The following is a 13025-nucleotide window of genomic DNA, read 5'->3' as shown; positions in this document are numbered from 1 at the left end:
GGTCAGACTGCAATGTTTTGGGCGTGAACTCTAAAGAGGAACCAAAGATCTGGCAAGGAAGACTGTAATTAAATAGTAGGAGTCTTGGGGGCTGGGGGTGGGGGGGAGGGGGGGACGACACAAAGTGGATGTGGTATTTGCAAAATTCTAAAAGGACCACAAGAGTTTGTCATCAGAATTGAAGGCCCGTCTGCTGCGAATGAGCAGTGTTACAGAATTGTTTTTCCCAATGGCCAGTCACATTCCCTGCCGGTTGTTCTAAGGACCACTTATTTTTGTTAATGACTTGGCTAAAGCCCAGGATCCCCCAGCCCTGCCACCATTAATGAACTCTGCACAGCTATCCTCACCTGCCCAGCCCCAAACATTCGCTGGAGACTGCACCATCTTTTGCCTTTGGTTCTTCTTCATGTGCCACCCACCTTTTTGTTTGCCATTCATCTATCCTCTTCAAGGATTTGTCCAGATCTCCTTGAAGCCCATTGTTTACGACATCTCTAGGTGCAGACTTGAAAGTTGTGCTCTGTCCAATCAAACCTAGGCCATTAATAGCTAGAAAGTGTCCCAGAACCAACACGGAGGAAAGTCCATACTTGAGGAAAACCAAATTTAAAGTTTTCTTTGATAATATTTCTTCTATGCTGCTACAACCTTTTATATTTCATGGGTTTCAATCTTGAGGACAAGCTGATGTGCAGTACTTTCTTAGATTCCTAGCGTGTGTGTATTCTGGCGGAGGCTCAATGAGCACGTCAAGGAACGAGCACGTACGTGCAAGAGGCGTGCAGGCACTGCTGAGATGCAAATGCAATGGAGTTTGCAATTAGAATCTGCCCGCAGCTGAAGGAAGTGAGCACAGTAGTGATTGAGTGAGTGAGGTCCAAAGGGAGCAGGGGCAAGACAGGATTAACAAAAGTGCCCATTATCGGGGTGGCACACGTGCCTAGCTCGAGTCCGAGGTTGGCTCACTGCAGTTATCTTTCTCAAACTTGCATCCGAGGGTAATCTCTGAGTTCCAAAGAGTCCACAGCAGTTAACAGCCATATCAGCGGCATTGCCTAACAAACTGAAGACAATAGAATCCATTCTAATTTCAGAGAGTTCTTGCTGAAACACCAGCACTGGTTAGTGATTCCAGAGAGATGAAATTGAGTTTAATTTTATTTTTGTCAAAATACCAAGGACATTGAGAAGGATTCTTCAGTGAACAAACAGGTTATCTCTAGCCTTCCTACTGCCATATAAAGAGCAGAGTAGAAAGATCAATTAACACCAAGCAAGGGCAGCATGGTAAAACTTGTGGGGTGCATTCTGGACCATGATGGCTGCAGGATCGACACGGTCTTTTGAGATTGGTTTGTGCTTTCATACTTTTAAGCCTTCTCCCCCATAGGAGAGGAGAGTATGTCCGGAGGTGTGATGGGTCATTCGGTATATTGGTTGCCTTTTTGAGGCAGGGTGGAGGGAACCTTGTGTTATGTTCTGAGCTGCATTCACTACTTTTTGCCTATTTTGACCAGAGCAGCCCCCATAGCATCCAGAACGTATGCTTTTGATGAAGAACCTGTAGAAGATGTTGAGGGATGGGGGACATGCCTGATGCACCTGTAGAAGATGTTGAGGGATGGGGAACATGCCTGATGCACCTGTAGAAGATGTTGAGGGATGGGGGACATGCCAAGCTTTCTGGTCTTCTGAGAAAGTAGACACATTGGTGCGCTTCCTTGAACGTTGTGCTTGTCCCATGTCAGGTTATTCCTAAGTACGTGAAGCGCTCTTGTCTTTCAACTTCAGTGCTACTGATGTGGACGGGGTTGTGGACCCTTACCCCTTCTCCTGAATTCAAAGATCATCTCCTTCATCTTTACTGACAGTGAGAGAGATGTTGTTATCATGCCACCATCCCAGTAGGCTTTCAGTCTCTTTCCTGTATTTAATGCCCAGCCCCTTACTGTGATGGCATCTGCAAATTTGAAGAATAGAGTTGGAAGAATATGTAAGTGTTCAATCGTGGGTGTTGAGAGACTATAATAGAGGACTGGATGCAGATCCTTGTGGAGTGCCTATCTTGAGTGAGATCATGGAGGAGATGTTTTTACCATCAGTAAAAAGAAAATTTCTGATTGCTTTCCAAAATTCCTCCTTCTTTGCAAGACACCATAGTGGAAGCTGGAAACATTTATCATTTTTATAAACCAATTAAAATAGCATGTGACATGAGTTCTGTTTGTTTAAGAATGCAATAGCAATAGCATTAAATTTCTTTGAGGATTGATAAATATTTTAAAATGTAGCATACACGTTGTGTTTTACCCAACATGGTAAATCATCTGACCTTGGCAATGAACCAGGATATACCTCTGATATCGTCACCCCTCTGAGGGTCAATGTTTCCCTTAAGTGCCCCACGCATTATATTCTAAAAGCATGCAAAACATTTCACGCAGTTAGAACACCATGCATAAATAACTTCCAAATCCTTGCTCTGATTTAACTGTAAATTCTATCTTAAAGTATACATACATAAATGTCAGCCGCACTATTTTATTTCAATTGACTTTTTTTTTCTTTCCTGCAGCGATGGCTTCAAGCAACTTGCAATTTATGATCATTTTCAGCCACTGCCACGGTATGTATAAACTGCGAACTCAGATAACACAGTAAACATTGCCTTCTCCTTGATCAGATATAATGTATTTATCCATGACCAGCTGACAAAGCCAGTTAATTTTTTGTAGGTCTTAAGCAAACAAAAATATAATATTGCATTGTTATCAGAAAAATATTTCAAAGTTAGGTTCTCTTTATTTATGGAAGTTTATTCGTTTTGCAGAATTATTCATTTGCAGGAAATTAATTTCAGTAATTTTGTATTTTTCCAATTATCTTCCCTTCTTGCTTTCCTGGCTTCATGGGTTAATAACCAACAGTAGCGAAGGTGGGTATATTATTCAAGATTCCTTTAGGGTCATGTAATATTCTTCTTTCTTTGGCTTGGCTTCGCGGACGAAGATTTATGGAGGGGTAATGTCCACGTCAGCTGCAGGCTCGTTTGTGGCTGACAAGTCCGATGCGGGACATGCAGACACAGTTGCAGCGGTTGCAAGGGAAAATTGGTTGGTTGGGGTTGGGTGTTGGGTTTTTCCTCCTTTGTCTTTTGTCAATGAGGTGGGCTCTGCGGTCTTCTTCAAAGGAGGTTGCTGCCCGCCGAACTGTGAGGCGCCAAGATGGTAATATAACAAGTAATATAACAAGTATAATATTACACAAAATTTCCTTTGGTCTGCCATAAGGCAGGCAGTAACACAGTAGAGAGAGAAGCAAAAGGGAGTTCCTCCGAGTCGTTAACTGTCCATGGATTCGCCTCGGTGCTCCCGCAGCCTCCACAGCCTTGAGCCCAAACCATTGGCAGATGAAAACCTACGACACAATTAGGAAGCCTTCAGCACCTTTTGCAACATCTGTTACCCCTTCAGCCAGTCTCCAGCCAGTATCTACAATCCACAGCTTGGTGTGAATTTTTTGAGCGCAGTCAGTAGCAGCACGGTATTTGCGCGGGCTCCTTGACTCGAGTTATTGACAGCCTGTGCCTGTGTGTTCTTCAGCTGCAGAGCCCCTCACTGGGCCGCCACCATGGTCACTGTCCCAAAGGGTCATCTCCTCTGCTACCCCCTTCTCTAAAGGGCTGTGTTCTCTCTATTTTTCTGATGTCCTGCACCAGTCCTCAGCTTTCCTGGAGCCTTAACCCATCAAGGCTGCTGCAGGACACAGGCACCACCACCTTGGGCCCAGACTCCGTGGTCACATCATGAAGAAGTTTCTTTTCATCTCAGTCCTAAATTGCTTGTCCCCTACCCTGAGACTGTAACCCCTTGCTCTGAGCTTCTCCATCTTTGTGAATGTTCTTCCTGCATCGAAGATGTCAGATGATTATTTGTTTCATTGAGGTTCCCTTTCATTCTTCTGAATTGGCTTTGCATATAACCTTAGTATGTCCAGTCTTTTATCACATGTCATTCCTGCCATCCCGTGAATCAGTTTGGTGAACCTTTGCTGCCCTCCCTAAATAGCAACATAGGAGACAAAAACTGCATATTATATTCAAGGTATGATCTCACCAAGGCCCTATGCAACTGCAGTAAGATCTCCCTGCATTGATATCGAAAACCTTTCAAAACAAAGGCTAGCACATGATTTGCTTTCTTCACCACCTGCTTGTAGCTGGTTTCTGAACTTCAACGAACTGATGACCAAAACCGGAGAAGTTGATGTTAATGGCATCCGATTGGAGAGTGCCCCAGATGGAATATGAGGCATTGTCCCTCCAATTGGCAGGAGGTCTCAGCTGGGAAGTGCATGGGGCCATGGTCAGACATGGACGGATGTGGAGGAATTAACAGAGCGGGATAGAAACCGTACAGGGGACAGTTGAGGTAATTGTGGGAGTTGGTAGGTTTGTCGAAAATATCTGTAGAGATGGAGACAGAAAGATCATGTAAAGGGAGAGTGTTGCCAGAGATGAACTAAGTAAACCTGAGGCCAGGGTGAATGTCAGCAGCAAAGTGGATAAAGTTGACAAGCTCATCATGTGTGTATGAGATAGTACCATTGTAGTTGGTGCTGTAGCTGATGAAGAGCCTGGCATGTGTAGGCTTGTAGCATGGATTGCTCCACGTAGCCAATAAAAATACAGACAGTGCTGGTACCCAAGGCTACACTTTTGACTTGCAAAAGGTGGGATGAGTTAAAAGAGATATTATTCAGGGTGAGAACAAGTTCTACCTGCCAGAGGAGGGTAGTGGTTGAGTGTTGTTGAGAAAGAAACAAAGGGAATTGAGACCTTCAGTAAGGGGGATGGCAGTGTATTGAGATTGGACGTCCATGGTGAAAATGAAATGATCGAGTCCAGGGAACTGGATGTTGCTCAGGTGATGAAGGGCATGCGAGGTAAGAAGAGACTGGACCAGGGGGAAAAATGGAGTCGATGTAAGATGACACCAGTTCCATTGGGCAGGAGCATGCAGAATCATTGGGTCTACTGTGACAATTGGGTTTATGGATCTTGGGTGGGAGTTAGAACCGGGCAGTACAGGATTGGGAAATGATGAGATTTTGTTTTTCAGACTAAGGGAATGTTTACATCAATATTTTCTCTCTGGTTAGATTATCATTTATGGTCCAATGAATGCGAGTGCCTGTTTGCAAGTTTGTGACAGCAGGAAATCAAAATGATTTCAATCAAAACCTTTCAAGTCTTTCTTTTGTTTGTTTGTGATTTGACCTTTAATTTCTCCTGTCTTTGCCAATTCGGTCATTGTCTAATTTGCTATGACTTTGTTTCTGAATGAATTATACTTGTTACCATTTAGCGTCTCATCGTTAACATATCTGTTCTGCATATTTGCCAAAGTTAAGCTAACACTTCACCCACGGCAACGTTTCTTCCAGTTTTACTTGTGTTTTACATTTTGCAGCTGTTTTTTAATGTTTATAATTTCACCAATCCATGTCAAATAGTTCAAGGTCTATTTATTTTGCAGATATTTTTGTAATCACTTATTGTGCAAAGAAGTTGTGCCTTTTTGGCTCCATGCTGTGTTAAAGATGTGTTGATCGCAAAAAAAAAATCTATTGTTGATTGATGAAGTTTATCAAGGTGCAACAAAAATAGATGAAGATTAGCATTCATCGAAGTACTTATTTATATTCAGGACTAGGTCATTATCTTCAGTAGTTCTTTGTTTCTGTACCCCTTCACTTATTAATTTAATAACCATGGATGCCGAATCTCATAATGAAAAAAAAAACAATTCCTAATGAATTACTCTATCTCACCCAAGAGAGAATCTTAGTTAATCTATCAAAGCTTCTATTGTGACTTTTCGAAGATTAGTGCTCAACTGACTGCAACAGAAGAATTGATATGTTTATTTTTGCAGTATTATCTGCAATATTTCCCATTTCCTTCTCAGTGGCACCGGGCCAAGACTGATTCATTGTATAAAAGTCTCCAATCCTGTTTGAGTTGGATGGAGCTACCATGAATTACAGTTTCATGGGACAAATATTTATGCTTGTGTAATCTGTTATTTTTCCAAATAAAATGTCTGCACAAGGTTGGAATCCAAATTGGAAACAAATATTCAACTTTTCTATTGGAGATCATTCTGCTCCTTTGTGCAAATTAGTGTATTTAACAAGTGGATTCGTGAATATTAAAGTATTAATTGTGAAATTTTATAAAATTGCAAATTAATGGTCCATAGTACATATAAAATATTAAGATGAAATAAGACTTTTCAATATAAAAATCAAATAGCATAGAGTATGAAAATTAGTCTGGCCAATTTTATCATCCAAGAATGTAGAAATATTCTTATTCAATGTCTTTCTCTACAATTAAAATGCAAGCGTTAACCATTTTATTTTCAGTAAGGAATTTGATGTGAATGTATTAAGAAGTTTCTAGCTGCTCTGGTCTCTGTTCAATTGTAAATGTGGGGTGTATATATTTTCTCGAAATGGAAAATTAAGGAATTGCTTTAATTAAAGCTTCTTTTGTGATGTTCAGAACTACATGGACAACAATCAAATAACTGCTTATCACTGAATAACTCTGAATCACTGATGGGAAACACAGGAGCAATATTTTATTCAACTGGGTATCAACAACATCTGTAATTCCCCTTCACCAACACCAGTCTCCTCACCCATGGCCATCCATCACCAACTACAGTCTCCTCACCCATGGCCATCCCAGCACCATCAGTGGTCCTGCCACCAACAGGAGTCCCACTCCCAACAGGAGTCTCATCACCAACAGAAATCTCATCACGAACCAGTTAGTTTGGTTTAGAGTAGGGTTGTGGTTAACTTGCCAAAGTTATGAAGCTTTGATCTGTAGAAATGAGTTCACATCCAATCATGCCATCTGGGAAATTAAATTCCAGTGCAGGTGCTCCTCAGCTTACGATGGGATCATGTTCAGCCAAATCCAACATAAGAGGAAAAATATTGTAAGTTGAAAAGAATACCGCACCTAATTTATAATTAAATTTTGAATATCCTTATTCCACTCCGGCGGAAAAAAAATTAATGTACACAGCTGAAAGCACACTGGGCATGAAGAAAGTTTGAAGCATTGAAGTAAAATTAATTGCTAGATATTGAGGATGGCGGGGATACGAGAGAGTAGCATATAGCATATCGCAAGCAAGGGAACAGACCAGAATTCAAAATTGAAAATACAATCTGAGCCATCGTAATTTGAAAAATCATGTGAGCAGGGGAGCACCTGTAAATAAATAAGTAAGCTAATCTCTGTAATAGCAACCATTAAGCTACTGGTCATTGTAAAAACCAATGTGATTCACTTGTGTGCTTTTGGTGAAGAATTTACACGACCCTTATATGGCTGAACCAATTTTGACTCCAAACTCACCAATAACAGAAGATATTAGCAACACACCGCAGGTCTGTGAGAGAGAAAAGCAAAAGCAACATTTCTCACCACAGGTTGGTGGTTTTCTCGCCACAGATGCTAACTGAATGCTGAGTGCTCCCTGCACTTTCTAATTCTATTTCAGTATTTATTTTTGCGTCCGTTCCTGGGCAGATTCGTGATTTTTCAATCCACTGATGTGATTCATTCTTTTCCCCACAATGGGGATGACCTAAAAAGAAAGACCAAGCGTTTCCAGTCATGTTCACACCACTTGCATGAATAGATCATGGGGGAGTTTTAAAATACAACTGTTGAGGAGATTCCTGTCCAACCCGGACCCAGTGGAAAACCTTGAAGCCACTGGATCAAACAACTAACTCTTTGGATCTTAACATGAAAAGTGCCATTTGAAACCAGACTGAATTCTATCGTGAGCCAGGTGAGATAGATAGCTCAGCACAAATATTAGTAATGTCTTGATTGGCATGCATGAGGTTACGATTATGTTAATTTTCCTTGACTGTGAAGTAAAAAGTCCAGATGTTCTTAGGGATACCAATTAATATCTAAACATGAAATGAGCCAGAATAATTCCACACAGTGGCAGGCATGATCAAAGGGGAGCTGAAACTCAGACCATATGTGGCATGGAGCTGCTGTGATTCTACCTGTTGGATTAGCATGAACCTCAAAATGATGGAGTAAAATCTCTGTTATCCGGAAATTCAAGCATCCAGCAGCTTCAAACAACTGGTAAATAAATAGGTAAAAGAATACAAAAGTTTAAGATTGGTTCCCCCAGCAGTTAGTTTGCCAATCTCAAGCAACCGGCAAATACACTTATACGGCATCTGCTAATCCCCACAAGTGTCGGATACCAGAGGTTTTACTGTATTACCTTCAGAATGATTGATTGCAGATTTGCACGTTTTTTTTTCCCCTGGTAATTTTGCGGTGACTTTTTTTACTTCTCCTCGTCTATGGATGTCCAAACTATCGTCGCATTGGATCTGTGAACTTATTCATCTGCATGGGGATTGTCAGGATACAACAATGCGATACTCAAATGTACTGGAGAAACTCAGCAGGTCACACAGCATCCATGGGAACTCAAGGGTAACCCATTTTTTTGGGCCCGGGCCCTTCATCAGGTATGCATCCCAGGCCAGAAACATTTGTTACCCTTTACTTCCCATGGATGCTGTTTGACCTGCTGAGTTTCTCCGGCACGTTTGGGATTTGCACTTGACCCCGAGCATCTGCAGATTTTTTGTTTAATAATACTTTTAGCTACTTGTGTTTAGTTTTAAAACAATTGAACGCAAGAATCACGAGCAGATGTAAACATGAGTAAAGGATCCTTTACTGAAAGAGTGGTGCATGCTTGGAATTTTCCAGTCGCATCGGCTCAGTCATTGAGTGTATTCTAATGTGGATTGCTATAACTTCAGACATTGAGCAGGTGTGGGGTTAGTGCAGGAAAGTGGCTCTGAAGTAAAAGTGCTGCTATGACCCTGTTGAATGGTGGATTGAGCGAAATCCCTTTTCCTGTTTATTAAATTCTATGCCCCGCAGTTGGCATCTTCATCTTCAGGACACAAATTATGTTTTTCAGAATTTTACTTTATGTTTATTGGGTCTTGCATTTGCATTCACAGTAACTGTGTGCGGACGTCAAAATCATGCCTCAGTCTAAGGTACTCCTTCAAGTGATTATTGAAATTTGCCAGCTTTTGAAGGAGTAACTGAGCATGGTGTCAATCTCACACGATACTGGTGTGCGACGGTATCCATACCATGGTCTTGCATTACAAATTTTACTTGGGTGCTTGCAGCACAGTCCACCACATATTGTGTGGCCCAAAGGGCCTAAACTGCACTGTTCTATGTTCTATATCAACCTCCCCTGCTACATGCCCGCAGCTTTGCAGTATATAATGCATAGAGAGGGTAACATATCAGAGGTATTCTGCTCCATTAATGTATTGAAAAGGATTCACTGAAGCTATTAGTGGTGGTTCATGAATTAACAGTTCAGATATTATCTTGTGCATTTGGGGAAAATGCAAAAACGGCAGATAATTTCTGCGCTGCTTTTGAATTTCATTAAAGAGCAAAATACAACTAAAGGTTGATATACTTTCGTCTTCATCGGAAGTCAACTTTAATAAAGTGGCGGATGACTGAGACAGCACAGTGGTGTCGCTGTTAGATCTACTGCCTTCCAGCTCCACCAGCCCGGCCTCCACACTACCTCCTGCTGCTGTTTTGTGTGGAGTCTGCATCTCCTCCCTCATCCTTCAGCAATTGCAGGTTAGTCGGTTGATTGGCCATTGCAAATTATACCAGATGATGAGAAAGTGGGGTGCTGAAGGAAATGGGGTTCCTGGCGGATCAGTGTTGATGGGTGTCTGGTGGTCAGTGTGGACAAGGTGGGCCAAAGGAATTTCCTTTAAATTGTGTTGATTTCTGAATCTAGTCACTTCTTTGAAACCTTTAATATTTTCCACTTTGTGTCAGGTATGCAACTATGAAAAACAGTCCAGAAGAGATGCTCTCTTCGTTCTCATTTTACATTTATCAGACCATTTTAAAAATTTTATTTCAATAGTTGGGAGAGCAGCCCCTGGACTGCATGTTCGGTTTTCTGTGGAGGTGGAATGCAAACCCGAAGTGTCCCTTGTGTTGAAGAAAACATGTATGGAGAAATTATCCCGGTGGCAGAGTGGAAATGCATGTACACTTTTAAACCTCCAGTAATCCAAAACTGCAACCTGTTTGACTGCCCGAAATGGATTGCCATGGAATGGTCACCAGTAAGATGATCTTTATTTTGGTTTGATGTATATAAGAGGCTTTGGTGGTTCATTGGCTATGTTAAAAAAAAACTAAATATTTGATCAGTCCAGATTTTCCAGTCAAGTCATTAATATTCTAATTGTAATAATTTCAGAATGAGAATTTCCTTCGCTTGCTTCCAATTAACAAAAACCCTTGTTTTGTGCTGTTGACATTCATCTTAATCCAGAGTCTTGGGATTTTGTCCAAGTTTCTGGGTTTTTAGGCATTCACCTTCAGTGGGACTCCGTGTTTCCCCTGGACATTGATCTCCTGGTTTACGATTTCTTTTGATAACGTCAGCAGTTGGGATCTCCTACAACCTTAAATACAGGTGCATACCGCAGTGAGGGTTATAGCTTCCGGGCTTCAGGATTATTCCAGGCTGTGGATGCTAACTTCAGACCTTCTCAACCTTTGCGGCTCATTGTTACATGGAGGAGGACAACCAGACTCCGTCCAGTAGGAATAGGGAGAAAATTCGGAAAGTAAAGGGACTTGGTAGTCCTAGTGCAGGATTCCTCAATGGTTAACTTGCCGGTTGAGTTGGTAGTAAGGCAGGCGAATGCAACATTAGCATTAATTATGAGAAGACAAGAATTATAAAAATAAAGATATGATGCTGAGGCTTGAAAAGGCATTGGTCAGACCACTTTTGGGATGTTGTGAGCACTGAGGGCACCATATCTAAGAAAGGATGTGCTGGCATGGGAGATAGTCCAGAGGAGGCTTATGAGAATAATCCCAGGTATAGGAGGGTGAATATATGAGGAACATATGACGACTCTGAGCCTGTACTCACTGGAATTTAGAAGGATGAGAGGGGATCTTATTGAAACATATCAAATATTGGTAGGGCTGGATGGAGGGTTCGAGGAGGTTTCCAGCCAAGGGAGAGCCTCAGACCAGAGGGCACAGGCTCAAAGTAAAAGGATGTCCCTTTGAAAAAGGGATAAGGAGTAATTTCTTCAGCCAGATGGTGGTGAATCTGTGGAATTTGTTGCCACAGATGGCAGCGGAGGTCAAGCCATTGGGTATATTTAAAGCGGAGGTTGATTCATAAGAGCATCAAAGGTTATGGGGAGAATGCAGGAAAAGAGAGGAAGAATCAAATGATTTGAATAGTGGAGTAGACTCAGTGGGCCAAATGGCCTAATTCTGCTCCTCTCCCTTACGGCGTGGAGTCCATTCACTTCTCCAGCCCAAAGGAGAAAGAATGTACAATTTGTCTGCATTGCTGGCTACTTCTGAGTCCAGGCATCATGCGTGCATTTATAGCGCCACCCATTTGCATCCATGTAACCAATTAACCTTCTAACCTGAGCGTCTTTGGAGCATGGGAGGAAACCAGAGCACCCGGAGAGAGTAAACTCACAGACAACATCGGATTCAAGACCAGGTCGCAGGCACTGTAATGGTGTTGCACGAACCACCACACTAACTGTGCTGCCCTTAAAACAGTGAACAAACTTAGCTTCAGTTCAATGTTTGCTTAAACATTAAGGAGAGAATGTAATATACTATCTTTTTTAAAAAAAATATTTTAAATTTTACAAAGAATAGAAAAGAAATATAATATAACAGAACATACATGTAAAAAAAAACCTTATTCCCCTTACCTCCACCCTCCCATCCCCTAATCCCATCCACCTCTTACTATCTCTCCCTCCCCCCAGAGTTTAACATACAGAAAGAAGGTTATTACAAAATACGAATATGTAGAGTGGGTTGAATTACAATGTAAATAAAATAATAATTACTTAACATTTAGCTTCATACATTTCAAATATGAAGTCCACATATTTTCAAAAAAAGAATAATTATTCCTCAAGTTATATGTAATTTTCTCTAAATACAAACATGATTGAATTTCGTTATGCCACCTCTGTATACTTAGGTCTACATCATTTTTCTAAGTTACCGCTATACATTTCCTAGCTACTGCCAAACTTAAATGAATAAACGCAACCTGAAATTTATCTAAACTTGTTGTTAATGGATTCATATATCCTAATAAGCATAGCCATGGATCCATAAGCAAATCTACTTGAAATAAATCTCACAAAAATATTAATAACCTTTTCCCATAAAGGTTTAACTTTTGAGCATTTCCACACAGCATGTATAAAAGTACCTATCTGATCTTCCACATCTAAAACACAAATCAGAATCCCTAAAACCATATCTATTTAACTTTTCTGGAGTTAAATATAACTGATGTAAAAAGTTATAATTAACTAAACTATAACACATATTAACAAATTTTGTAACACTACGTAGACATAAATCAGACCATACTTCATCAGGGATAATCATAGCTAACTCCTGTTCCCATTTATCTCTTACTCTCAACATTCCAAATTTCTTCATTTTTGATTGTAATAACAAATACATCTCTGAAACAAACCCTTTCTTTCCCTTATCCATAAGCAACATTTCAAACTTTGATTGCCTTGGTAATATCAAATCTCGACCAAACTTATTAATTAAAATAATCCCATATTTGTAAATAAGCAAATAACGTGTTTCGTGATATTCTAAACTTCTCCTTAAGTCTATCTAATGAAAGAAATAAACCTGCCTCAAAACAATCTTCAATTAATACCAAACCTTTTAAGTCCCACTCCTTCAAATAAGGATTAAGCATTGAAAAAAGAATCAATTGATTTTGATATAACGGAGTTTTAATTCAACATGTTTCTTTTAAACCTGTAGACTGATTCCACTTGTTCCATAATTTAAA

The 13025-nt window shown here is 40.6% G+C and overlaps 1 protein-coding gene across 1 annotated transcript in view; it reads left to right on the top strand.

Annotated features, from left to right (window-relative positions):
* Positions 1 to 13025, top strand: part of LOC138749786 (ADAMTS-like protein 3) — a 428872-nt gene that overhangs the window by 276160 nt on the left and 139687 nt on the right. The window contains exons 10-11 of the mRNA XM_069911655.1: positions 2579 to 2629; positions 10056 to 10260. Coding sequence (XP_069767756.1) covers positions 2579 to 2629; positions 10056 to 10260 — 256 coding nt within the window. The remainder of the gene's footprint in view (positions 1 to 2578; positions 2630 to 10055; positions 10261 to 13025) is intronic.

This window comes from Narcine bancroftii, chromosome 14, assembly GCF_036971445.1.
Source record: "Narcine bancroftii isolate sNarBan1 chromosome 14, sNarBan1.hap1, whole genome shotgun sequence".
In the NCBI taxonomy this organism is placed as follows: domain Eukaryota; kingdom Metazoa; phylum Chordata; class Chondrichthyes; order Torpediniformes; family Narcinidae; genus Narcine; species Narcine bancroftii.
Note: the sequence above shows the minus strand (reverse complement) of the source record. Positions and strands in the feature narration are given on the sequence as shown.